At 43.1% G+C, this 25979-nt stretch overlaps 1 protein-coding gene across 3 annotated transcripts in view; it reads right to left on the bottom strand.

Moving 5' to 3' along the window:
* Positions 1-476: 476 nt before the first annotated feature.
* LOC6568299 (stAR-related lipid transfer protein 13) overlaps positions 477-25979 on the bottom strand; it is a 97163-nt gene continuing 71660 nt past the window's right edge. For 2 of the 3 annotated variants that reach the window (XM_032740713.1, XM_032740714.1), the window contains 11 exons: positions 25329-25937; positions 19098-19732; positions 18095-19016; positions 17525-17567; positions 8448-8519; positions 4657-4808; positions 2941-4591; positions 2392-2878; positions 2024-2296; positions 1777-1956; positions 477-1672 (listed from right to left, as the gene is read on the bottom strand). In XM_032740713.1, coding sequence (XP_032596604.1) covers positions 1558-1672; positions 1777-1956; positions 2024-2296; positions 2392-2878; positions 2941-4591; positions 4657-4808; positions 8448-8519; positions 17525-17567; positions 18095-19016; positions 19098-19732; positions 25329-25937 — 5139 coding nt within the window. In that variant the 3' untranslated portion in view covers positions 477-1557. Of the gene's footprint in view, positions 1673-1776; positions 1957-2023; positions 2297-2391; positions 2879-2940; positions 4592-4656; positions 4809-8447; positions 8520-14539; positions 14685-17524; positions 17568-18094; positions 19017-19097; positions 19733-25328; positions 25938-25979 lie in introns of those variants that run through there. The other variant, XM_001994844.2, reaches the window with a different exon arrangement.

The following is a 25979-nucleotide window of genomic DNA, read 5'->3' as shown; positions in this document are numbered from 1 at the left end:
GTATTTTTGGCAGGTTGCTGTTTAGGATATGCACACTAAAAAGGTTGGTGTATTGGCAAAAGTCTGTAAAAATTTGCAGCATACTTCTCGGAACTCCCATGTTTGCGGAAAAGGCTCTCACTTGGCCAAATCCTTACATATTTTAAAATGATATAGTTCCTTAGAATCGCAAGGACAACCTCTATCAAACTATATTCAAGGATTATTAAGTCATTCAGCAATCCAAACACTTGTAGAAATGTCACTGCGTAGGGAAGGGATATAAGTTCAAATTACGAAATCCTTGATATCTCAGAAATTCCAAAAAAGATGTATATGTCCTTGGCCAAATAGTGCCGGATTTTTAAATGTTTCTCGCTTGTGCAATTATTCTTTTAATGCCAATCGATAGTTCTTCCTCCTGCGAGCCAAAAAAAGTCTGTATTCATTCGAAATCATTAATATGGACGAAATAAGATTAAAATAATTGATTACAGTTATTTTTTGCACATTTCAAAGTAATTTTATTGTGTTTCTTTTCAGTTGTATCTATTTGATTATGTATAAGTAATACATAGGGATATGCTTCGCTTTCCACACACCATTCCTTGACATTGGTTGGTTTGGTTTTATTTGTCATTACTGCCTGTAGTAGTTGATAACTCGTACTTGTCATACATTTATATTATCGTAGCATACAGATATATAGATAGATATACATAGATATACATTCATAAAACTATATCGCCAAAAAGGGCATTTACAATATATTGATCAAGGATCATAAGGTTCATACATGTACATACATACATCAATAATATATACGATGTGCCTAAAACTAGCATTAACTCCGATACAACACCATAAATATTTGAATTGCATTTGAAAACATGCTTATAAAGGCGTTGCTTAATATTACCCAATCAAATAATTTTTTTTTACTGGTTGAAACCGAACCAATGCAATTTGTCGTTAACTTGGTAAGCAATTTTGTTGAGTGTATTGGGGTTAGTAATTTAACTTAAAATTACAGAATTTGACTAGCTGAATTTGCTTTACATATTTAAAGGTTGGTTTCTTCTGATTTCTAGAAATGTTTATCTATGTTTAACGTTTTACACAGTGCGAAGTCTACAAACTAATTAACATTAAAGATATTGGGGTGCCATAAACATAATTTGAAGCTTTTGTAAGAAATCATAAAAGTACATTTGTGATATTTATGTGTTGAGTATTTTGGATGTTAGATTTCGTTTCGTAAAGTAAGAGTTAAAGTTAAAGTATGCATAAATTAAGACCACATATAAATATAATACAGTAAATTATAGTTAAACAAAAAACGTATTGAAGCTTTTGTAAACAAGATTTTGGAATTATCATAACTAGTTAAGTATTTACAAAAATATATATTATTTTAAAATATATATGTCTATATATCTTTTTACTGCCCTCGCTCTGAGTAGTGTATCTTAAAAGTTCAATGTGGTCCAGGTTGTTTGATTTATCTACTCGTTGGGGTTGTAATATCGAAATGCTTGCGAGAAGTGTGGGTTACACTTGTATCTATATAGATCCATATTAAACCTTACTCTCGGGCCCATCCGCGACATGCTTGAAGGCCTGACGTATGCGGGCCAAGTAATGTGAGCAAATGTGCCCATAGTTCTTGTTGTACCACTCCGGTGTCTTGCCCCTGGAAGTAGGCAATTATTATGTTACTTTCTATAATATATATATATATATATATATATATATATATAATATATATATATATATATAGATGCTGTCTTTGCTTACTTGACATCCACCCGTGCCAAGTGCATGACTCGGGAACGTCCACTGCCGCAGGGTTCGATAAGGTAGCGGGAGGCCAGGACGACGCCACGCACAGCACAGAACAGCGGCTTGGCCTTGGCATGATCGATTGACGTTTCCACAATGACACAGGCACCGCGCGGCAAATCCGTTTGCCAGGATCTAAAATACATATTTGGCTTAGCAGTTGTCATGGTGGATAATAATGTGGGTAATCTTATCCACTTACCGCAGGACACAAAAGTCTGTGGTCAGCTGACCATCCAGAGCATACTGATAGATTTCGGTGCGATCGTCCAGCTTCTTAACGGTTTGGCATTGCAGCAGATTGGGATCCCAGGAGGCACGCTGTTTGATTATGTACTCGAGTACCTCACGCGGCGGACCCTCGATTTCCGTGGAGCAGCGCCAGAGACGCAATGGATGACCATCGCCCACTTTTTTGTAAGCAATGTCCACGTTGCTGTCGTTCAGTGAATTGATCGTGATCCAGCTTCGCGTTCTGATTAGAAATAAACATATTATTCAGATTAGTTTACAACTTTCGACTATAATAATAAAATACTTATATTTACAAGCAAACTGTAAGCTACTTACTTCTCGCGTCCCTCTTTAATGGTGGCACTGGTGCACTCGTATAGGTACCCGCGCCAGTTGTGGAATTGCATGCCCTCGCCGAGAGCCTCCAGTGGCACGGGCTTTGACTCCTCCATGTAACCAAAGTTGCATTTACCGAGCTTCTCCTTGGAGGCCGTATATATGGGCTTGTAGTGCTCGATCATAAAGGAGAGACATTCGTGGGAGGCCTTCGCCTCGGCCAGCTCTTTCATATCGGGCATGCCCGAACCCTTGCCCTTGCGTCGCGGCGATGCCGAAACGGATGCGGAGCCTGTTGAGATGGACGAGTGGAATATGGACTGGGCCAGGCAGACGCCCAGATTGTTGCTGGTCATTTGGTTCAGCTGCGAGTTGGCAGCCACAATGGTGAGGAACTCCAGCAGCACATAGAGTATCTCCCGGTTCTCATCAGGTAGCAGGAGTACAGCACATTGAACCGCATCCAGGCGCACCTCAGCGGGTAAATCTAGTGAAATAACATGCCAATTATTTTAGCCATTCAGAGGACTATATTTGTGGTTAACTTACGCTGAAAGATGGCCACAAAAGTCTCGGACATTTTGGTGGTTAGCAGCGATTCGGGTAGCTCGCGGAAGTATTGCTTGAGCATGTCGGCCACATCGTATGCCTGCTGCAAGTCGAACACGTCCATGCACTCTGCCGTGGACTCGGTAACCTCGATCTGTTCTCGCAGCTTCATGATGCGCGACTTGCCGCCACTCTTGCGGAAGAGTCCCACTTGGTCGAGAGCGTTTAGCTGCAGCCAGCGGAAAGCAGAGCGCACCACCAGCGGAAGGGTTTGACCGCTGCGCTGAAGGATTAGAAGAAGTGGTACTCCGAAGACCTTCTTGTCCTTGTAGTCGGGCATCTTAATCTTCTTGATAAACTTGGGCAGCTCCCAGTTCCAGCCGGAGCGATGGCTGGGGCAATAGCGTTCCATGTAGCCCGTCAGTGTGACCAGAGCCAACTTGCGAATGATTTGCAGCTGGCCAGCTGACATGGCAGCAAAGGGAATGCCAGCATCCTCTTCCGGGACATGGGGCTCGATCTTTTGGGAGAAGCATTTGCGAAAGATCATATTGGGACGCTCCTCCATCTGGAAGCTATGCCAGCGCACCACTGGCTGTCGCTTGGAGCTGGCAGTGTGCTCCTCCTCGTTCTTCGGCTCCTTGCGGGATGTGCTACGCGAACGGAAGGAGGACGAACGGATGCCATCCCGTTTCTTCGCATCCTTGCCCAGATTGAGTGAGCCGCCGCGCGTTAATTTCTTGATCTTCACCTCAGTGGTATTGGAATTGGCATCCTTGATGAGCAGCTTGCGTCCCTGATGGCACTCAGAGTCGGAGTGGGCACCAATGTCGTCCACCTTGCCGGAGCGCTGCAGGAAACGTCTAGCCTTGGAGGGTTTGCGCAGGGATAGCGATAGTTTGCCGCCCGTCGACGACTCTTGACTGTCGCTGTAGTAGGAGGAGGAATCATCCGACTTGCCCTCCTTCAGCTGGGTCATCGGGCTGGAAAAGAAGTGCAGCGGACTTGTTCGCATCGAGCGGGGTGTTGTGGGCGTGCGCTTGGGACTGGAACGATTGGGACTGAGGAAGTTCTCGCTATGACTGGGCACCTTCAGCTCGTTGCCAAAGAACGGCACCTTGGGGAATGTGTGTATGGGACTTAGAGCCGACGGCGAGGGGGGCGTGGAGTAGACGGCGTCCGGTTTACGCAAACTGCTACGCTGGCCCAGCTGTGCCAGATCAAGCACTTGGGGTCCACTAATTACCACATTCTCCCGATTCTGGCGCTTGCGACGTCGCGACTTGATGGACTCGACACGCCGCAGGAAGGCCTTGGCGCCATCCTTGAAGCGCTCACTGCCCGAGCGACGCAGACGTGCTCCAGCTCCATCGGAGCTCTCGAGCAGGGAACTGTCATTGGCGTCACCCTTGCTGCTGCTGCAGCCGGGTATCATCAGGGTGATGCCAGCGCCGCCAATGTCATAGGTATCGTCATCAAACCGATCCGGACTGGACTCCTTGGAGGAGCTCTCGGTTTTCTCCAGATTGAGATGTCCCGGCGGTGGCAGCTCTAAACCCATTTCGCCAATGCGCGACCAGCGTCGAATGTGTGGTTGGAATGTCCAGTTCTCGCTAAGCGCAAAGTTCTCATCATCAGATTCCTCCTTCTGCTGCGAAATCGAATGCGAGATCACAAATTAGCTGAATCCTTGCTGCGAAACATTTTGCAACTTACCTGTGGCGTCTGCGGCTTGTGTGACTGATCCAGTCGCATGTTGGCGCAACGATTGAGAACACAGAGTCGCCGATAGAGCGACTGCAGCTGATCGTTCTCAAGATTGGTGTGATCTTTGGCTACATTGTTGAGTTCAATCGGAAACTGATGATCTGCAATAGGCAAAAAAAAATATTTTTTTTCAATTGATGCTGATTATTGGCCAGTGTTTGTTGCTGCTGCTGCTGTTTGCTGCGTCCGCACACTTCGACGGCGAATGAAATTCTAATTGAGAAACCAGAAAAATCGAGCGCCTATTGCGCCTACAGTCGCAACGGCTAGGCGCCCATTAAACACTATATACATATGCAAATAAATGAGTGTGAGTGCGAGTATGGAAGATATTGGCGCTGTGTCGCGCTGCACAACAATTTCACAGAGTTTTTCCACATAGTTATTTGCGTGGCCAATTTGCACGTAGGAAATCAAGTTGGCAGACAACGACGACGACGACGACGACGACGACGTCGACGATGGCGAGAGACCAGCGACCACATAAAACAGATACGCCAGACATTTACACATGTCGCGTCGCACTGTTACAGATACAGATGCAGATACATTTACAGCTACGGCTACGGCAACAGGGAGTCAGGCTAGCTGGCTAGCTGCCTAGCTGAGTGGCAGGCGATGCCGTGAGATACGAACTGTGGCAGTTCCGTAGGATGCACGCCTGAAAAAGCTGGCGCGACTGACTGGGCTCAGTTGGCGCTTTTGTTTGTACAAATATTGTTACCATTTACAACAATTATCTTGTGCCTCTTGAAAAAAAGAAGAAAAAAAAACCGATAAAATAAAAACGATTCGCAGGTTGTTGAACTTTTGACGATCCCGATTGGCCTCAAACCCGATCCCTTGCACTATTCCTGTAAGCTTTTTATAATTTTGTTTACGTCGCGCAGACAGTTTTTTCTGTTTTCGATTTTTTTTTTTGGTCTTGTTGTTGTTGTTGGGTTATTTATAATTTAATTTAATTGTTTTCACTAAACGTTGTGTTTAGTTTCTAATTGTATGCACTTTGATGCTAATGAAATAAACAGAATTGCTCAAGACCCACCCGCCACCAGCCACCAGCACATTGGAGACCCAATTTTGAGAGTGTACCACTTAATTCAATATGTGGTGGCATCCACCCGGCGGGTGGTCCCAATAACCGCAGACCCCTCCAAACAGCAGCGGGAGCAGTAGCATCATTATCAACATCATCGGCCCCGCTCCGCTGACGTCATAGTGAAATTCTTGGTAAACTTTTTTTTTGAGTTTTTCGACAGTTTACAACAACTTACAGGGCAGCGCCCGGAATCGTTCAGTGCCGGTATTCAGTTTATTGGGCCAATCATATGATTAATTTTTCGCCATCGCACAATGGAAATGGAAAAGCGAAATGTTTGTTTGTATTAGAAAGCAGCAGCAGCAGCAGCGGATGACGCAGTCTGCAGAAATATACATCTTTTTTTGTAATAAATTCGTATTTATGGTTAATTTGGGGAAAATTTGGAAATCATTAAGAATAGATTTGGACATTTGCGGCAGCTGGTTTGTTGATACTATTGAATTGGGTAATCACAAAGTTGTGGAAACTTGTTGTTCATATTAAAGACCGGTTGTCTTATAAATCATTCTCCATTCCAGCCATAATCGAACTTCGTTCGGTCTTAAGCACTCACATATGGATGTGGATGTGGACACGGTGCAAGTCACACCCTCGAATTAAGGCTGCCACTTTTAGTGAATAATGTGCGTATGGAATGAAAGAGCTTGAAGAGAACGCAAAACAAACAGAAATTACACAGGGTCTTCTTATTTTCTTGTTTATTTTTGTTCCTCTTCAATTTTTTATTTTCTTTCTTCTTTTTTTGGATTTGTTTTTGTGGCTGTAAGAGTAACCATAAGCAAATTAACAGCCGCTTACAGCTGCTACACCTCCTTTCAGCAGCATCGAGTCCAAATGACATAGCAATAAAGCGCTGAACTGAACACCTACGGCATTTCAATCTGCACAAACGCAGACCAAACCCAAAAGAATCCCGAAATCCTGCAGCACAAATCCAACTTGGTTATATTTGAGGCAACTTCTGCGCATGCGCCGCTGCCTTGTTTACTCGAAACTCATTAAAATACGCATTTATCATGTGTGGCTCGGCGATGGGCTGGGCACTGTGGTGCTCGTTGTGGTGCAGCCAGATACAAATTCGGTTCTCCTCCTCCTCTTCTGGCTGTGGCGAATTTATGCAACCAAATGGGCATATTTCAAGGTCGGCGACAGCCCGCATACAAATAAACATGCAACACATACAAATCATCTGTGTGTGCGTAAATTGTAAGTCGTGTGCAGCAAATGCAGATCGGGCTGAAGCATTCGGGCGCCTCGGGTTATGCCCAAAACAGCGGGTTCTTCATTTCAGATTCACTTTTTTTTTTTTTGTTAGTTGTTTTTCGGCTCAGTTTTACTCATAATTCAAGTGAAGTCGGCGAACGTTTTTGGCCAGCTCAAAGGAATTTGATTTTTTTTATTATTTATTTGAATTTGCAGATTTGGCGGCATCATCCATCTGAGCGGTCTTCAGGCGTTAAATGCAAAGCGACGGCTCACAAGAAGCTCGGCGACAAATGCGCAAAGCAACCAGTGATTGCCGAAGGGTGTGGAGTGAAGGCACACGGGGGGCGGGGGGATCTGCGTGCGGCGATAACGATTAAGAGACCCAAATAAATATGTAGCTTGGCTCGGGTTCAATAAACCCATACTAACATTTTGGCTAGTGGCTGAGCAGGGGCTCTGCCCTCCGTGATCATGAAAAAAACGAATGATGCAAGCGAAAAAAAACCAGAAAATAATAAAAAACGAAACCATTTTAATTTCGGTGCTCGAAATCATCGTCTTTTTTTATATTCTCATACAAAGGTGGTCTTTATAAATTCTTGCGCAACGTGTCCTTTAGCCTTTTATTATATTTTATCTGCGCTGCGCAGCTTGATGAGTTTTTAGCAAGTTCTTCGGTTGGTGTTGTTGCTGTTGTTACCTGTGCTGTGTGTGTGTGTGTGTGTTTTTGGATATGTTTTTATAAAATTCTTTCGGGCCACGATCACACAAAGTTGGGGTGTTTCTTTGCTTTCGTTTTTGCTTGAGAGCAGTTCATTCGCTCTCTGGCTCGCTCCTAATTGTTGTCGCGCCGTCGTGCTGAGGATATCAGATTCACTTGGCGGTTGGCCAGCATATCAATGGCATGGCATTTTAGCTGGGGTGTCGGAATCTTTGGATGCTGTGCGGTTCATTGCACAACGCTCAACAATGAGCTGCGCGTGATCCAGCACTAAAAATTTGTTGTGGCTTGTTCTTTTTAACAAAAAGTGAAGAAACAAAAAACTTGCCACGTCATAAATGCTGAGCTGACCAACTGGGTTTATTTGATGGCTATTTATTTTAGTGGCAGGCGAAAGTGAAAGTTCGCTTCATGAAATTAATAAATGCCACTGGGGAAGCGTAAAATACTCCAAGCAAAATAAAGACTAAATGGCAAGACAACTACTCGAGTCACTCCTGATGACGTCGCCACCAACGTCATTGTTGGCGTCAAGCGAGACCATCAATTACTCTGACACTGGCACGGCACAGCCCACGTGGCCACGCCCACGAGGCGAGCATGTTCAACGTGACATGGCCAAGTCTTAGGCAGGCGGAAGTGCGTGTTTTTTCTCCTTTTTCTTATTTTTTTTTTTGTTTTATTGAGTACAACTCGTACAAGTCGACTTACCTTCGTACATTTGCGCGTATTGCGGAAAACCAGCCGCCCGCAGCCATTTACATGCCTCCACGGCTTCGATTTCTATAAAAGAAAGAAAGAGTATGGGATGAGTGATGGTGGTAGGAAAGAGTATTGCTATTTCGCATACAAATCATGTTAATTGTAATTAAATTGTTGTGCAAATTCTTGGGACTGACACAACTTCAATTATGGTCTGAATTGCGCTTTTATTTCAGTGAAGTGAGCGGTTTTGTTAAAGTGGTGCGTGGTGCGTTGTGGTGCAGCCATTGTCTTCAGACATGGCCACTTGATGGATTATGTTGTAAGCTGTCCAAATGATGTCGACGTTGAAAGCGTTGAGCCGCGAACTTTTGCTGACTGACGGCGCTTTAAAATATGTTTTGGTTTTGCCTCTTGGCCATTACTGATTTAAACAACATTTTTTTGGCTGCCTGTTTTGTTGGCTTGATATGAAAGTAAAAGTTACGAAGAATTCTTCGAACATTGAAGGATGATTTTCTGGCTGCCTAAGGCAAATTATAATTCATCGCACCAGTAACCTTTACTTTTGTTCTTGACAAAAAAAAAAAACAAAATTTATATTTACTGAAGCTTAAATACCTAATTTATGTCATTTGGCGCTTCAATCAATCCTAATATATTTATTTTACAGCATAAGCATTAGCAAAAGCAACAAATTGCCCAACCACTGCTCAGAAATAGGCAACAATTTCTTTTGTAAGCAACCATCGAATATATGAATGCCTTTTCGATTCGTCTGCCACAGCAGAGCTAAACATTCAATCTATTCGTGATACTCGCAACCAATTGTGACGCAAGATAACAATAAATAAATATATATCTGTATCTATATATATATATATATTGCTCATCTATATATATGTGATAGCTGAGCTGCTATTTTAAATGCTAATCTGTTCTATTTTACATTGTTCGTTGGCTTTCAAAACGAAATCAATTTGAGTCACACTTCTAGCGCAATACAGGCAACGTAGAGGTAGACCTTGTTTTTACCTGGACTATTGATTTTTAATCAACTTTGTAGAGCAGGCAGTAACACACACATAGAACGACAACATGAAACACTTTCCGGCTGCTTACTGTCAAAGCAACATTCTGTGTGATTGAGGGCTGATGCATAGGGAGAATTATTATTGAATTTTGCAAGCGATTAACTTGCACGATGGCCGGATAGGATGACGGTCTATGGAACGAACTGGGCCAGTTGCCTGTTGCCAGTTGCCAGTTGCCAGTTGCCTGTTGCCAGTCAGCCAGTCAGCCAAGCTGCAATGCTGGCAGCTTGTTTCCTGTGAAAGGGTTCACTCGTGTCTCTGGTTCTATTTTTAAATCAGCCACACACAACCCCCTAGCATGCATTTCAAATCCATTCAAGTTAACTGGAGATTGTAGCTATTACTTACTCTAGATATAAACACACTTGACCCACCCTAAAGCGATGTCAGCTTTAAAGGGCTTTAAGAGTATTGTTGAGTAGACTGACATGCTCTACAAATAATACTGGACAATATCGAGACAATTAGCCACACTGCGCCCATAATTACACAAAGTGCTGCAGGTGGCAGGTATCCAAAAATAGCCAAGCAACAGCTCATTAAATATCCATGCGTATGCAAAGGACACCTGGCGATAACAACTCTTCCTCTGACAGCAACAACAACAACAGCAACAACAACAACAAAGACATCATCTAACAATGCGAATGCCACTTGAGCGTTATTAAAATTGCGCATACGCCGCGTTTGTCATTGCTGAGCCACTTGCTCATCTAAATGCCATTTAAAGTGTGCACAATATTGTTATGGACGCTTGTTGGGAGGCGTGTGCTGCGAAGTTTATTGCGCCAGAGTCAATATTTGTTGTTGTTCCTGGTCACACAAAGGCCAAACGTTCGCCCACACGATTGACGGGGCGGGGCGGGGTGGAGCGCGGGCGGTGCAAACATTCCCTTTGTTGTTCTTCCCGTTCACATTGTGCGATTCATTTTCGACGTTTGGTCGTGTTAAAAATTTTAAAGCCAAACTCGCGCAAATTTCTGCAGTTGGTTTTACGTTCGATAATTATTTTCCTGGATGGTTTGCGTGTGTGTGTGTGTGTGCGTGTTTGTGGGGCGTGGCTTAGGGCGAGCTTATGCCGATGGAGTCGGTTGATTTAAGTGCGCAGCGATAACATGCGTATAAAAGTAAATCGGCTCAGGATCTAATTAAAAATCTGCTTTAATTGGAATGACCTTAAATTAAATCGATAACGATATAAACTGAGGAGCGCTTAAAGTTGTTGCTTGCGCCTGCTGAATTTTATAGCAAAATTTGAAATTAACTAAATTAGATGTTGTTAATTGAAAACAAACAAGATTTAGTTGTCTCTAAATTTGAAAAAAATTCAATTTCTTATGACTTGAACGGCTTCTAATCAATTGTTAGGGGAACTTCATTGTGGTGAATGCTTTAATGGAAAAAGAATCCTTAACACAATTACTGCGTCAAGGATATTCCGCTGCGTAGTCGGCTACTGACTGACTGTCTCCACTTGAGTGAGTCTGATTGTGTGTGTATGTGTGTGTTGGCTGTCAGTGTCAGTGACATGCTTTGTCTTTACGCGTGCTCCAGAAAACGTTTAGTTAACCATACACATACATTCACTCACACACAAGCATACGCACACACACACACACCCACACAACACGCACTGCATGCAAATGACACACACTTCCGATTGAGGCTAACATCGTAGTATGGAACTTATATAAAATGTGTTAATATAACCAAGGCATAAACATACTAAGCTTTGTTATTTAACACTGGCTGAACTGGCTGAACTGCAATCCATGCCTGAACGAACGCATGTGAATTGTTGCGTTTGCCACTGGTGTTCGTTGCACGTGGCACGTGGCACGTGGCAATGGCCGTATGCGTTTCAAACAGGCCAAAATGTTTGCACTTGATTTGTTTTTCACACAAACTCATTTTGTGCAAAGTTCAAAGCATGAAATGAAATGTTTATCCAACTTGATAAAATGTTTTGTTACCTTGGTTTTGTTGTATGTTTGTAACAATATTGCCCTTTCAAAAATGTTAATAATAAATAATTGTGTTACGAGCCTGAACGATAATTGAAAATTAATTTAGTTAAATGAAACTTATGGCTACTGCCCTCGGCAGCATTTTGTGGTGCAATTATTGTTGCTGACGTGACAACCATTATGCATTAAAGTTTGTGCACATATCCATCACTAAGTGCCGCGTTGGTTGGCCGTTTATGGTGCGATTTTGAAGCTAATCGCATAGCCGCAGGAGCAACTGCCACAGCAGCTATTAGTATTTTTAAGGCTATTATGGACAAATCCGACAATGCCTTATAACGAGTAAGTGCGCACATAACTCACATAAGTGTATGCAAAAATTTTAAATATATTTCCTGCATCTGCAAAATGTGAAATTATCTGATGCAGTCGCTTTGTTGTAGGTGTCTGCTATTAATTAATTGCATTGTACAGCCGCAGATCATTGTCTTGGTTGTTGGCTAAACACTTACGTAAATGTCATTTGAATCATAAATTTTAGTCAAAACTGACAACAAAAGACGCATGCAACACATATTTGCTTTGCATTGGAATTAGTTAGGTTTTCCTATGCTTAATAAATAACAACTTTACTGGGAAATAAAATCAACAGACTAAGAATGCACTTTACGGAAAGCTTAATTAAAACAAAATGTTGTCAAAATGTAGTTATTTTGTTATTATATAATAAATAACAATATTATTTCGGAGCAAAAACAACAGACTAGAAATACACTTTATTGGAAGTTTAATTAAAACAAAATATTGTCAACATTTAGTTCTTTTGAGGCTTAGGCGACACTCAAAATAACAGTCGGTCTTATAAATATACATAGATTGAACAGAGAGAGAGAGAGAGAGAGACACAGAGAGAGAGAGAGAGAGAGAGAGAGAGAGAGAGAGAGAGAGAGAGAGAGATAGTCAGAGTGAGAGGTTAGGGGTATTTGCACACAAATTTTCTCTTCAATGCCCTCATCTGGCTGGCTGGCAAAGGATCAAGTTATTTATAAATGTGTGCATAAGGCACAAGGTAAGCTGCCGTTCTAATATCTACAGATTGTGTGCGCGTGCCAAGGCATGCGGATGAGTTGCGTCCAGAGGCTGGGTGCAACAAGTGGCAGGCTGTCAGTTCAATTTGCCGTGAACTTGACGATGAGCCACGCAGCTCTTGTTGCTGATGAAAATGCTTGACTTGAAATTAGCCCAAAGAACGCTTCAAAGCAATAACTTAGCCATGGCTACTGAGACAACTTCTCAGAGACTGTATCCAATTTGAGATGCCCACCTGCCCTGCTTTGATGTGGTCCAACAGAAATAACAGATCATTGAGCTCTTAATGCGTTTTTAATGTCAGCGTATTATACGCCGCATATTTCCTGCTGAGCCATCGAGCGGGAGGTCGTCTACCCCTGCCATCCACCCCACCCCGTCGACCCATCCAATGCCGCCCGCATACAATAAAAATAATTCAGCCAACTTGCTGTTATTTTGATACCAACAACGAATACACACACAAAAACAGGCAAAACGTCCAAAGCAAAACAAAATAAAATTCGCATATAAAAATAATTACATTTGAATAGCGAAAACAAAAAAAATTATATAAAAAAAAGAAAAACAAGCAAATTAAATAAAGAGTAGCGGAAAATTTATACGTTTTATTGTTATGCCAATAAATGGGTTAAAGAAAACCTATTTAAATTAAACGCGAGTCATAATGCTGTTTGAAATGTTTGTGGAAAATTGTTTCAAGAGGGTACAAATATAATTTGCATAATTCTGACCATGACAATCAAAAAAGTACTACCTTTCTTGTACCCGACACCAATTTAAAATGGTCAAAGAAGGGTCGTTTCAAATGGATAATAATACAGAAGAAGAACCTTCGAGAATATCTCTGGCCTTTGAAAGAATATAAGTAACTAGGTGGTTAGTTCGTCTGTTTATTTTCATTATTTTGACCCTTTTCAAGTCAGACTATCGAGATTGGAGCCGACTCGATATTTCTATTTTAAAAAAATTTGTTGACATTTATTTAATGCACTTGATTTTAGACTGATTTTGCTACGGCTTCTGTCTAGCTCATTGCACCGGAGGAGACAACTTGTGATTCAGGCAGTATTCAAAGTGAATGAAATCGAAATACTTTCGCAGCCGCATGCTTATACAACAGCACGGAACACATTTGGCGGGGGGCACGAACCATGGAGGCAGGTGCTTATTAATTTTCTCGTTGCTGTTGTTTTTCGGCTCACAGATATACATATGTGTGTATAGTATGCACATATTAATTGTATAATAACTTTTCTCATTTATTACTACATGCAAACAATTTTCTTTATTTAAATGAATTGCCTTGCTTGACTGGCACGCAATTTCACTTGGGTGTAAAAAAAAAGCGAAATCGTAGCGCAAATGATTATGGGGTTTTGAGTATGAGTAAGATTAGCCAAGAGTGCCGCTGGGACAGACTGACAAAATGAAGTGACGGACTGAGTGACTGACTGACATACTGACTGAACTTACTGACAGACGTGGCCAGCTGTAGAGCAAATGCAAATGACAGACTGGCCATATATCGTGCATGATATGACGGCAACTTGTTGCGGCATTTACCCTATTCCTTTTCTTTTTTATAATTTTCCAGACAAAGACACACAGACAGGCATATAGATAGATAGATATAAATATAGGCATCTCTTAATAATGCAATGAATAATTCGATTAAATTGTGCGCCGTACAGCGTCGATTGATATGTACAGGCTGTGCTCATACGGTGCTGCTGAAAATAGCACCGATTGGCTCCTAAAATAGTTGGCGGGGTAGCCTCTTAATGGGGTGTGGAAAAACAATAAACAGCCAGTGGCACGCGTCCATACACAGACAAAAGTGTGTTGTGTTTTGTATACAACTAATACGAGTTCAAATTTAATAATTTTTGCCCTTGGGGCCGATTGGAAATGTTTTGGTTTTCTGCTCGGAGATCGTCGAAAGACTCACCTGCAATTTTACGCTCGCGCATTTTGCGCCACAACGCCTCCGCCTTCCGTTTTGGCCAGTTCTCGAATTTTTGGGAGAAGCTCCTAAAGAACTTGTACTCCCGTATCGATACGGACATGCGGCGCTGCATTTTGACTAACGTTGGCAGCGCCGTTTTGCCTGTTGTCACCTTTTGCAAGTAAGTTGCGCGAAATACTTGACAGCCTTCACTGCCTAAAGTCTAACGCCAATTTTGTTCGTGTTCGAGGAGATACAAAAGCGAAACTTCTTAAATAGAAATCACACACATTCTGGCACTTGTACGCACTGTGTACACTGCACGGTTTTGATGTGCTTTTTTTTAAATGAGCGTTAGACCTTTTTAGCCGTTACACAGCAAATTGAGTCGCTGGCGTCGACGCGTCCCTTTTGCCTGCCCCGATGACTCGATGCGGCCACGAATGCGTCTACCGTGCACGGCGCCTGTAAGAGCACTAATGATTTTGCCCGCGCGTCCAAGCAAAATGGCAGTGCCGAGCAGTATCCGTACTCGACCCGAAGCGAGCCGAGCACCGGCAAGACGAGGCATACGCGAGGCTAGCAGAGGCGAGTCGAGTGCATATAGCACTGAACAAGTAAGCAACGAGGCGTATGAGCAATGTGTTGCTGCTTGTCTGACTGCCGTTATTCTTGTTCCTTGTGATAGCCGCTGGAGCTGCTTGTGATTCCCTTGCCGGGCAATTCTATCAGTCGGACAATCTCTTATTATTTTTATTATTACATATTATGTATTATGTTTAACATCAACCTGTGCCTTGTGGCTGGCTCTTGACTTCGAGAAAAAAAAAAACCAAAAACAAATAAATTAACAAATGAATAACTGCTGTCATGTTTGCCATTGCCATGCTTATTGAAAGGACTCGCACATGTACAAGCACATTCATAACCTCTCTATAGAATAGGGACAGCTTTTGTTTTAAGTAGTTGCTTTTTGCGGCCATGTACACATAAATTGTGACATGGGTTGTGAAAGTTTTTAAGTCGATGGCCAACCACACCTGTTGCTCATTCCGAGCCGACAATATGGGAAGGGACGCTTGTGGCTTTTGTGCCCGTTGGCACAGTTACTCGTTGTGAGTGCTCAACTTTTGTTATTGTCTTTTCAAAATACAATAATTTTAATATAAACTTGAAGCTGGTTTAATTAACAGCATTCTTTCTTTTTGATTGGCTTCCATTGAATTGGTTAATTAAAACAGCAAATTAGTGTTTAAATCTTAGGAAATCACAGAAGCAATTTTTCCTATTTATTGCACTTCATGGAGGGCATGACAAGACGCTTTATACAAACACGACATTGACACATGCTCACAATCGCCGCGTAATTCGTATACATAAATTTATGTGTGTATGTATGTCCATATAGTACTTGTGCGAATTTATGTATATATATCTTAAAGCATTTACTCAGACGATGAGCAAGATAAATAAAAATAAAATAAATGCTGGTAATTTTTATTTGTGCAATATCAGAAATAAATCACGAAATACTGCGTGTTAATCTTTTCAACAAAATAAACAATAAAATCAACAGAAGCAGCAACAACAACAGCAACAACAACAACAGCTGAAGCGCCAGCTACTTGCGATGCCTTCTGCTTCCGTTATGAAACGACAACGACAACCACAACAAAAGGCAGCCCAGCCTCCATTCAAATTCTCATGCCCAATCCCCGTGCCCAAACCCAAACCCAAAAGCAAACCCCTGCCCATCTCAGGCCTCCAACCCTGACAGTGAGTACATAATAAATGGTTTGAGTGTCATGTCGGAATGGCCAAATGGCCATAATGCGATATTAGCAATATAAATACAAGCGATGCTAAAGGCCACAGCATCGGCAACGTTAAGAACAAGTTGTTCTGACCTGACCTTTGAATGTGGCCACTGTAGTCGTCACTCTGATGACGTCACGGCCAGTGCAAACATAAACTCGAATCAGACAATCTGATTTGAACAAAAAAAAAAACGGCATTTTATGGCGTCTCTGCAATGGTGTTGCTGGCTGACGTCATCGTTGGATGCTGATAATGCTGCTGACGTTTGATATGTCCAAGCAGCGAATGAATCGAAATTGAAAGAGCGCCAACTCGGTCTATTGACTACTTGGCCGAACAGTTGACTGAGAGCACTTTGCTGTTGATTCAATTTTAGTTCATTTAAATGCCAGTTTTGGTATAAAAGAAGCCAAACACCCAAAACACCCACCAACGCCATCACTTGCCAAACACAACACAGACAAAACGTTTGTGTGTGCGTGTGTGTGTGTGTGTGTGCGTGTGTGTTATTTGTGTGTTGGCCAACAGCCGCATGCACATTGACAGATTGACAGTCATTCATGGTTCGCCATTTGTGTTGAAGTGTTGACGGAAGTGTTGGAGATTGGCAAAAGAGCTGCGGCTGCCCACCCCTGGTGGCTTTGATATTGCTGTTGTTGTTGTTGCTGTTGCTGCTGTTGTTGATGCTGCTGCTGTTGTCCAAAGAACATGAAAGTAATTTAAATGACAGCTGCCTCCCCCCCTCGCCTATAAGCTGTCGCCATTGATTGCCTTCAATTGTTTGGCTGCGAAAATCAAATTATGCCAACTGATTGAAAACGAAAGTTTGGACTGCGATTTACTACAGGCAAACTCGACTCATTCGTCACGTATGATTATGGCAGCAAGATGAACGCGCATCTAGGCAAAAATTCTAGTCATAATTATAGAAATTATGAAATACAGTCTGCACTGTTATTATAAACCACTCACGCTTAATAACAGGCCGCTAATTGGCTGGCAGGACCACCAGCGCATCAAATCAACATGCCACCATTCTACATACTCATATCTTGGCAATAGCCTTTTTGCAGTCTCGGGCTCGGGCTCCGGCTCGGCCTCGATCTTGGTAAGCCAGGCCATTTAAATAACTCATTTAGTGCATACAGAAACTCGTTGCTAGCCACTTACCTGCTAAATAGCGATCACTCTGCGAACGAGAATAGCGCAGCGTCTGTGGGATAAAAGAAGAAGAACATATTAATTTCTGATGATCAGCGGTATGCGAGTGTTGCTCGAAAAGTATATTGCCAATGGTATGTAATTATACTGATTCTGTTTTGGTTAATTTAAATCGCAAGGAGAATAATATCTTTCTGAAATGTAAGTTTATCTCGTAACTAGTTTGTACAAGTGTTATATTAAATGAATTATTTTAATACCAAAGTTAAGTTAATGGTTATAGTTTTATATGATTGGGGATACGTATATTGAAGTACGGATTCAAAATGCAAGTAGCATATGGGAAAAATAAAAATATTTATATTTTTATATAATATTGTCTGGGGAATATTTTTTATCAATTAAAACGGTTAGCTTTAGTATTTGTTATTTTGTTATTTAGTATTTATTCCTACTGTCGTATTTTAAAGCGTTCGGTAATTCAAAACAAAATCAGCTTGAATATTTTTTTAAATATTTACTTCATCAAATGCTGATGCGATCTATTACATTTATGTCAGGTGGCTCTCGAATACTAACCAAATGTTGTGCGGCAAAATCATCGCATCGACGACTCCGCTCACGCTCCTTGAGCAGCAGCGGGGCTGAGTTTGACTTGGTGGTCAGTTCCTGAATGCCGCCGGTGTCGCTGTGCAGCGAGGCGCTGCTGGGCGATGGCAGCTCCACAAAGTGATGCAGTTGCGTTACTGCCGCGGCTGTGGGCGAGAGCAGCGACTGGAAGGGTTCCTGGCGCAGTGCCAGCGACAGTTGGGCGCGTTCCTTGTGGTTGTGGCGCGGCAGCAGTTTTCTCGGCTGCAGCAGCAGTTGATGGTGATGGTCAAGCGAGAGGCTGCGCTGGTTGCGACGTGTCATACATGGTAGCGGCACCATGATGGGCGGTGCGGCGCTATACTTGCGACGCAGCACAACCGGTGTGGCAATGGAGGCAGTACCGCCGCTGGCACTGCTCGCATCGCCATCGGTGCAATCGCAGTCGCAGTAGTGTTGGGCCATCTCGAATTCATCCTGACATTCGTCGTATTCGGCGGCAGCGGTTTTGTTTGGCAGCGGCTTGCCTGTTTGGTCGTCCAGCATATCATCCTGGGACTCATTGGCTGCCTCGCCGCCACTGCCGCATAGGCTGAGCACCTCGAGCAGATCGGGATCGTCGGAGGAGGCTACCGAGCCGCTCTTTTGGAATTTCATCTTGCGAAGCGCCTCCAGGCTGCTCACGGACTCGTTGTCGGGCGCACTGCCGCCTGTCCTATGATGATGATGGTGCGAATGATGGTGCTGTAGATGGTGGCTCTTCCAGTAGGACATGTCCTTGGGCGGCGTGGCTGTCCCAATGCCGCTCTCATTATTGTCGTTATCCAGACCGGAAGAGTCGAGCGAAATGCCGGACTTACCGGAGCTCAGCACACCGGTTGCCTCCTCACAGGCCGAAGAGGACGAAGTGGAGCTGCGGGCAGAACGTATGGGAGAGTTTGACAAATTAATATTGAACAGAGAAACAGTAATGACTTTATTGGCCACTACTCACTTGTTATCTTCATCGACGGCGCCAACGCTGCGCAGTATGGACTCCTCTGATGTCCATATCGTTGAGGTGGATCCTTTTTTGGTCACATCCACCAGATAGCCAGGCGTGGCAGCGCCTTTCACCGAGGTCAGCTGCGTTCCACTTGCTGCAGATCCAACGGCGGTTGCCTTTGCTGGCGGCGGGGTTATAACATTTCTGCTCGTCAACGTTGGCGACGTCGCGACTGCTGCATGATTAATGCCCACCCGTTTTGGCATCGACATGGTAGCGGTTTCCATGTCCAAGCCACCGAATTGACGCTGTCGCCTAGATTTCAAATCATCCATGGTGGTCGGAGTTGATTTTGCTGCCGCCGCCGCTGTGAGCTCTTCGATTTTCAATGCGCTTTGGAAATTTGTCAGCTTATGAGTTGTTGACGTCGCTGCCGCTGTCGACGTCTCTGCATGGCCATTAAATGCGGACAGCGCCAGACTTTTGCGCTGGCTCTGTGCCCCCTGTGCCACAGTTGCTTTTGGTGCTGCCCCATGGCCGCCCGGCGCCGACAGCGTTCGCATATAGGCAACAACTTTTGGCTTGGCTGCTGCTGCCTCGTTGCGTCCGCAATCAAGGTTAAACGATTGCAATGGAATGGTTGCCTGCAACACGCAGAGACAGAGACAGAGAGAGAGAGAGATATATATTTATAGTGATGGTGAGTCAAGAAGGGAAGCAACGTATTAAAATATAGTCAGTCAAGTTTAATATAGAAAAGTCGACAGTGCACACCGCTGACAGATTCAAGGGGACGCAACCTCAACCTTTAGACGAAGGACCTTGAATGCATAATGAGCTTGAGCTGGAAGCGGGAGTCTGCTGACTGGTTATCTGTGTCTAGACCCAACGCGTTTTCACGACTTCAGCCGTTGCCAATACCCCGAAGACAGTTTGCGCACAAAAACAATGCCAAAGGAAATATCAATGGCATTTTTAAGCGTTGTCAAGTGGCTGCAGCCAAGTACGAATACAATCAGAATTTGTATTTTATGCAAATCGCAACAGAAAAACAAAACAAGAGAGAAAAAAAACCTCCATGGTGCAAGTAAGTTTTCTGTGGAATCTTCTAAAAGCCATTTCAAGTGGCCGACACGCAAAAGTAACTTTTTTTTATACAACCACTTTTTATAGTATAAAAAAATGTCCTATTGTTGTGGTTTATGATTTATAAGCTGTAGATGATATGACCCCGGTCTTCCACGAACTATGCAGAATATTTAAAGTGTCCAGCATTACGTATAGAGCCAGTAACTGTCCCGGGTTATTCGTTTATTGGTCTAAGGAGTTGCGCCTGTGGTGCATTCGCTAAGTTCGTTATGTCAATTCGATTTACAAGCCTTTGGCAAGCGATTGACAATTTACTTTTTGCTTGCGTTGTCAGCGCTGGCGACGACCAGCGAAAATTCATTTAAAAAGCAGCAACAGGCGGAAATTGATTTAAATGATTTATTGGCAAAAAAAAAATGCCTGAAGTGCGCATGTGTGTGTATGGCTCAAAGCATATAATGAACAAAAAATGAAAGAAAAAAATGTACAGCAGGTTGCTTTTTTAGCTGCTGTTGCTGCTGTTGTTGCTTGGAAGCACTCTCAGTTCCTTGGGGGCTTTTGGCGGCCGAAACTGTAACAACAGTAAAATGGCTAACGAGACTGGCAAAACTGTAACAGGAATATGACGAGAATACCGGGGCTTAAGGGAGATGGGAAAGAAATGTTGGGTATTTGGTTGGCGACCTGCTCTTGCTGCTTTTCGAAATAATGATTAAATCATGTGTTTTATATAAGGCAATGAGGTGGAAATTTGCACAAAATATGTAAGCGATTGTCGAACAAAAATGTTTTCCGAAAAAGTAACGAATTATGTTTAGTAATTATATTGATATGTGCCTAGTATATTCTGCTCAGCATTATAAACACATATTCGAGCCCAGAATCGTATTCACTTATTTGATTGTCCTGCTCTGCTCAGACGTGTGGCCATATAAGAAAGAGCTATAATGTAATTATTTGTACACAGGATGCGGACAGAGTGCCTGGACTGGAGGAGAATGCATGCAATCATCTCCTTAGGGACTATGGCTAGCCAAGGTAACACTTGCTGCCCTTTTTGCAGTGGCAGTTGCAGCTCCAGTTGCTGTTGCGACAATCGAATTTGTAATGCATTATGGAGCAGCTACCCGAATGCAGTCTGTGTGCGCTGCCTTCGATGAATTATTAATATAGGTTCGATATACTGACTCCGATGATACCGATACCGCTGCCAATACCCAATGGCGATCGGACAAACTGCGTGTTAATGAGCCGCCAACTCTCGCTGGCGACGCATTAATTGGGCGGCCAACCACCACATCTTTTATGGGCATCCACACATGACTATGTATAGCCAAGCAGGCGCCAGTTTCCAGTCACCACAGCTCCGAATGTTCTTCAGTAGATTATAAATTGTATAAATCGATTGGACTAATAAAACTTTTACATTTTACGGCTATTTATTGATGAAGTCAACCAGCCGGTTGCTCTTTTAATTTAGCGATTTTATCAAAAACTGAACAAAATTCTCAGTTATGCATTCAAGTTGAACTTGTTTTACATATGTTTCCCTGCAAGTCTCTATTCTCTAGTTTTTTTTTATTTTCGATTTGGAAATTTGTTGTGATTGAAATTGAAGCTTTTTACGATTGGGTCGAGTGACAAGGAAAATCAATTTTATATGTATTGCAGTAGAATTCGATATCCGAAACGCTGCCAAAAGCCAATTTAAATGCAATAAAATGGTAAAGATTTCTCACAACAAACGCGACAACGCGCTGCGATCTCATCGCCGATGGCCAAATGAAATGTTTTCTTCGGTTAGTTAATGAAAAATGCAATAAAATGAACACAAAATGACACAATAAAATATTGTCGTAGCCCTCTGGGGTTATCTGGGAAATGCATTGAAAATAGGCAACTGTAAATGCCACTAATTGATCATAAACTATGCGGACAGAGAAAAATTTGTGTACGCCCCTCTGCAGCTCTCAGCTGTCAATATGCGTTTGCCATGTCTCCATATTAAAATATTTAATGACAAATGCAATGGGCAACGCCTCAATGTTCCACATTCATTGATGTATGACCCAGAAAGCAGTGCAGGCAATGCTCCAACTCAGCCCCATCCGCACTCCACACCCGCAGCTGGACCAACTTGATACACATATTTATGTGTACGAGCCCGCCGTCCAGACAATCGCAAATCGATTGGACATGCCTCTGCCTGCCTGCGGTCACGCATGCCCACTGATAATAATTATCAAATCAAAACACTTAAACGCCTGCCCAGCCCCATCGTTTTAAGGCACATCTTTGCCAGGGGGCTTGCCTTTCCTTTCCTTGCCTTGCCTTGCCTTCATCCAACGCCTTGCCTCTTGCCTTCTTTCCTGGCCAAACTGTTGCTCGTCATGTTTGTTTGCCTTGGAGTGATTTGCAAGTTCTACTTAAGTCAAAACTGTCCAATGTCCGCGGTCCATTGATGCTGCTGCGGCTGCTGCTGCTGTTGCTGTTGCAAAAACAAAGTTGCACACACGTTGCCCATCAGAACGGGCATGCGTGAAAAGCTTTGTGTGCCCGCGTCCTATGTGTTTACCTGCCCCATGTGCAACATGTGCCTCAACTGCTCAACTGCATATCTGCATGGCTCGTCATCATTAAGCGCGGATTGCATTGCGCTGGCATTGCAAGCCACACATGCGAAGATTCACTTTCGCAGCACAATCTGAATGCGCCTCATAAACATCGCACATCCAACATAAATTGGGGCGTTCGGTTCCACTTGGTCTGGCACAGCAGCCGGCTCCAGTTCCACTGTGCTGACAGCTGGGCATGAGTGAAGTGTACTGCTCTGCAGCGTCTTGATCTTCGTTTGGATCTCAGCCGCAGGGCGGCATATTGACCCAATTCGCTACTCCACCTTTCGAAAGAAAGACACAAAAATAAACAAACCAAAAAAAAAAGAAAAAAAAGAGCAACATCTGTTTTTGCTTTACTTTCGTTGACAGTTTGTCGGTTTTTTAGCCATTTTCGGGCTCTTATTGGCAAACAAGGCACGCACTTGTGTCCTCGATAAGGTTGCCGCTTGCTGTTTTTGATTTATACAGCCATCGACTGCATATAAATCAATGCCAGCTCTCTGACTGACTGATTGACTAACTAACAGACTCAGTGGCTCACTGTGGTGCCTGGAGCGTGTACCACATTCTCTGCGTTAATTAGTGCCCTGCATGTTTTCTGCTAAGCGCTTTTAATTGGCACTTTTACTTGAACGATTGCTGCGAAATATGACAGCTCGGCGGCCCACGTTTTGGGGCCAACAGCAGCAGCAGCAAAAGCAGCAAAATGTCAAACAGTCGCCCACATTGCCTGCTGCAGTTCCTAAAGGAAATCAATTTCACACAGCTGCTGCTGCTGCTCCAGCAGCCTGGTAGCACTTTTAGCTTTTAGCGTGCAATCATGCCCGAAACTGCGCCAAATATTTCACAAGCCTGCCATGGAATATTTAACAGTCGACATGAGTTTCCTGTTGCAGCTTAAAATTAAAGACACGCTAAGTGACAGACAGAGACAGCGCCGGAGATAATGTGTGCAGAGTAGAGATGGTGAGCAGGCATGCATATCATTAGCACAGAAAATATGCTTGGATAGCGCAGAGCGTATATTAATGTATATGTATGTAGTCCTAGTGTTAATGTAAGAGTTAATTGCTTAACTTATGTTAAAAACTTGGCGGCATACAACAATAATTACTCCAGCCATGAGTCGTGTTAGCTCTATTTCAGTTATATTTTGATTTGATTTTTCAGTTCCCAGAAAGGGTAGAATCAACTTGTAAAAAACAGTATAATATATATGTCTGTCTCTGTCTATGTATCCAAAGATCTCAGACACTAAAGATCAAAATAATTTCCACACTAATCAAAACTTCGACTTTGCTTTTTACACAAACTTTGGTGCAGAGTAACTTCTAGTCGAGCCTTATCTTGTTAATTTGGTTGCTTTATTTTTTTTGTTGGTTTTAGTGGTATTTTGGTGTTGTATTTTTCCACTGGCACGCGTTTTGAAAATTAATATTTGCTTTGCTGGTGTTTTTTTTTTTGTTGAGGTTTTTCTACAGATAATCACAACCAGCTCTGAGCGAAATGTATGCTAAACATATGCATCAAACAACAACCAACAGACGACAGACAACAAAATAACTAAACAACAACAGGAGACCACAAACTCAGTGCCGTTTATGAGCTGCTTTGGCTTATAAATGTTTTAATTAGATCTATTTGATATGATAAGTCAGAGACAGCTAACAAGTTGCTTAGGTTTCTGGGCTTTGGTTTATGGTTTAGTCTGGATTAAGTAGGTCATCGAGTTTGGCTGTGTGTGTGTGTGAATTGAAGCTATGACCGCAGTTGAGTTGTGTCTGAGTCTAAAAGAGTTGTAATAGCTGCAGTTTCATCAGCTTAGCTTTGGGCTATACAATAAAAACAATACATAGTTGAGGAGTTTGTAAATTGTTCTCTTTTGGAACAATCATCCATCAATTGACTTTTAATACTCGACTCTTAAGGAGCTCTCTAATTAGACCATTTTATTACACATTTTATAGCGCCGCCAGTCAACGATTCTTTTACTTTTCACATTTCAACCCAAAATGCAACTGGTCGTCGTCGTAAAACTCGCCGCTGTTTTATAAACCATCAATTCTCTATCTATTCAACAGTTCAAAGTTTAACTCATTCAAGTGGCACTCTGGAAATGACTGTCTATCACCGCCCTCTGCTGCCTGCCCCTCCACTGTGTCAGTTTCTAGCAGCATCAATGCTGCTCATAAATTTCACGCGCTTCACTTGCGCATCCGGCACTGCCTCCAAGCACAGCATATGGCACATATGGCGGCAGTTCTTCAGAGAAGAACATTCCTGTTTTTTTTTTGGGAATATGCTCGTGTTGGTTTTCTTGCTTTTTTTCTTTTGAGAAAGAGGGCGTGGGGCTTTGCATTATGTGTGGACAACATTGTTTGGCTTTAGATTAAATGCCTTTGTTTTAAGCGCTTTTTATCTAACCTATATAAAATGTGCATGTTGAAATCGTGCCAGAGATTACAAGAGAATCCAAGCGATTTTATATATTATGAAATCATAGTGTGGGAATTTATGATTGCATTTAACTTACATGCTTCTCCGGTTTCAAGACGAGTCCGTTTTGACCGTTCTGCTGCTGTTCTTCGCTTACAACTGAGCTTGGGCCCTTGCCAAAGCGACTCTGCAGTGCTGCGCTGGCTGCCGCCGAGAGCAGCATGGGCGCTGTTCTGGACGTGGGCGAGCTGCTGGTCGACGCCGAATCGGAGTCGACAATGGCTGCTATATGCGGTGGCAGCTTATCGCCACCCATCAGATTGTCCAAATCACGTAGAAATTTGTTTGCCCAAATGTGCACATCATCCGGCTGTCCAGCGGCTGGCAATGTCATTGTCGAAGGGCGTCGACTCGTGCCGGAGACGATGCCTGATTCTGGACTTGGCGGTGCTGGAGGCAAAGCTCTTAGTTTAGTTGTCACTGTTTTGCTGCTGTTGCCTTGCGCAGTTGTTGCTGCTGCTGTTGTGGCCGCTGTTGTTGCTGTGGTGCTGCTGCTGTCAAAGCCGCTATCAGATTCCGTAGAACGCGACAATTCATCAAGCTGTTTGGCTGCCGCGGCTGCTTGGCGTACCGATTCGAATTGCTCCTGCAGTTGCTGCTGTAAACGCTGCGCCTTGCGTAGCTCGAAGACCTCATTGATTTCCAGCTGCAATTAGAATACCAGTTGTTAGTTAGCAGTTGCACATAA

Source organism: Drosophila grimshawi, unplaced genomic scaffold (genome assembly GCF_018153295.1).
Source record: "Drosophila grimshawi isolate 15287-2541.00 unplaced genomic scaffold, ASM1815329v1 contig_311, whole genome shotgun sequence".
Classification (NCBI taxonomy): Eukaryota; Metazoa; Arthropoda; class Insecta; order Diptera; family Drosophilidae; genus Drosophila; species Drosophila grimshawi.
This window is presented reverse-complemented; position numbering and strand designations above follow the sequence as displayed.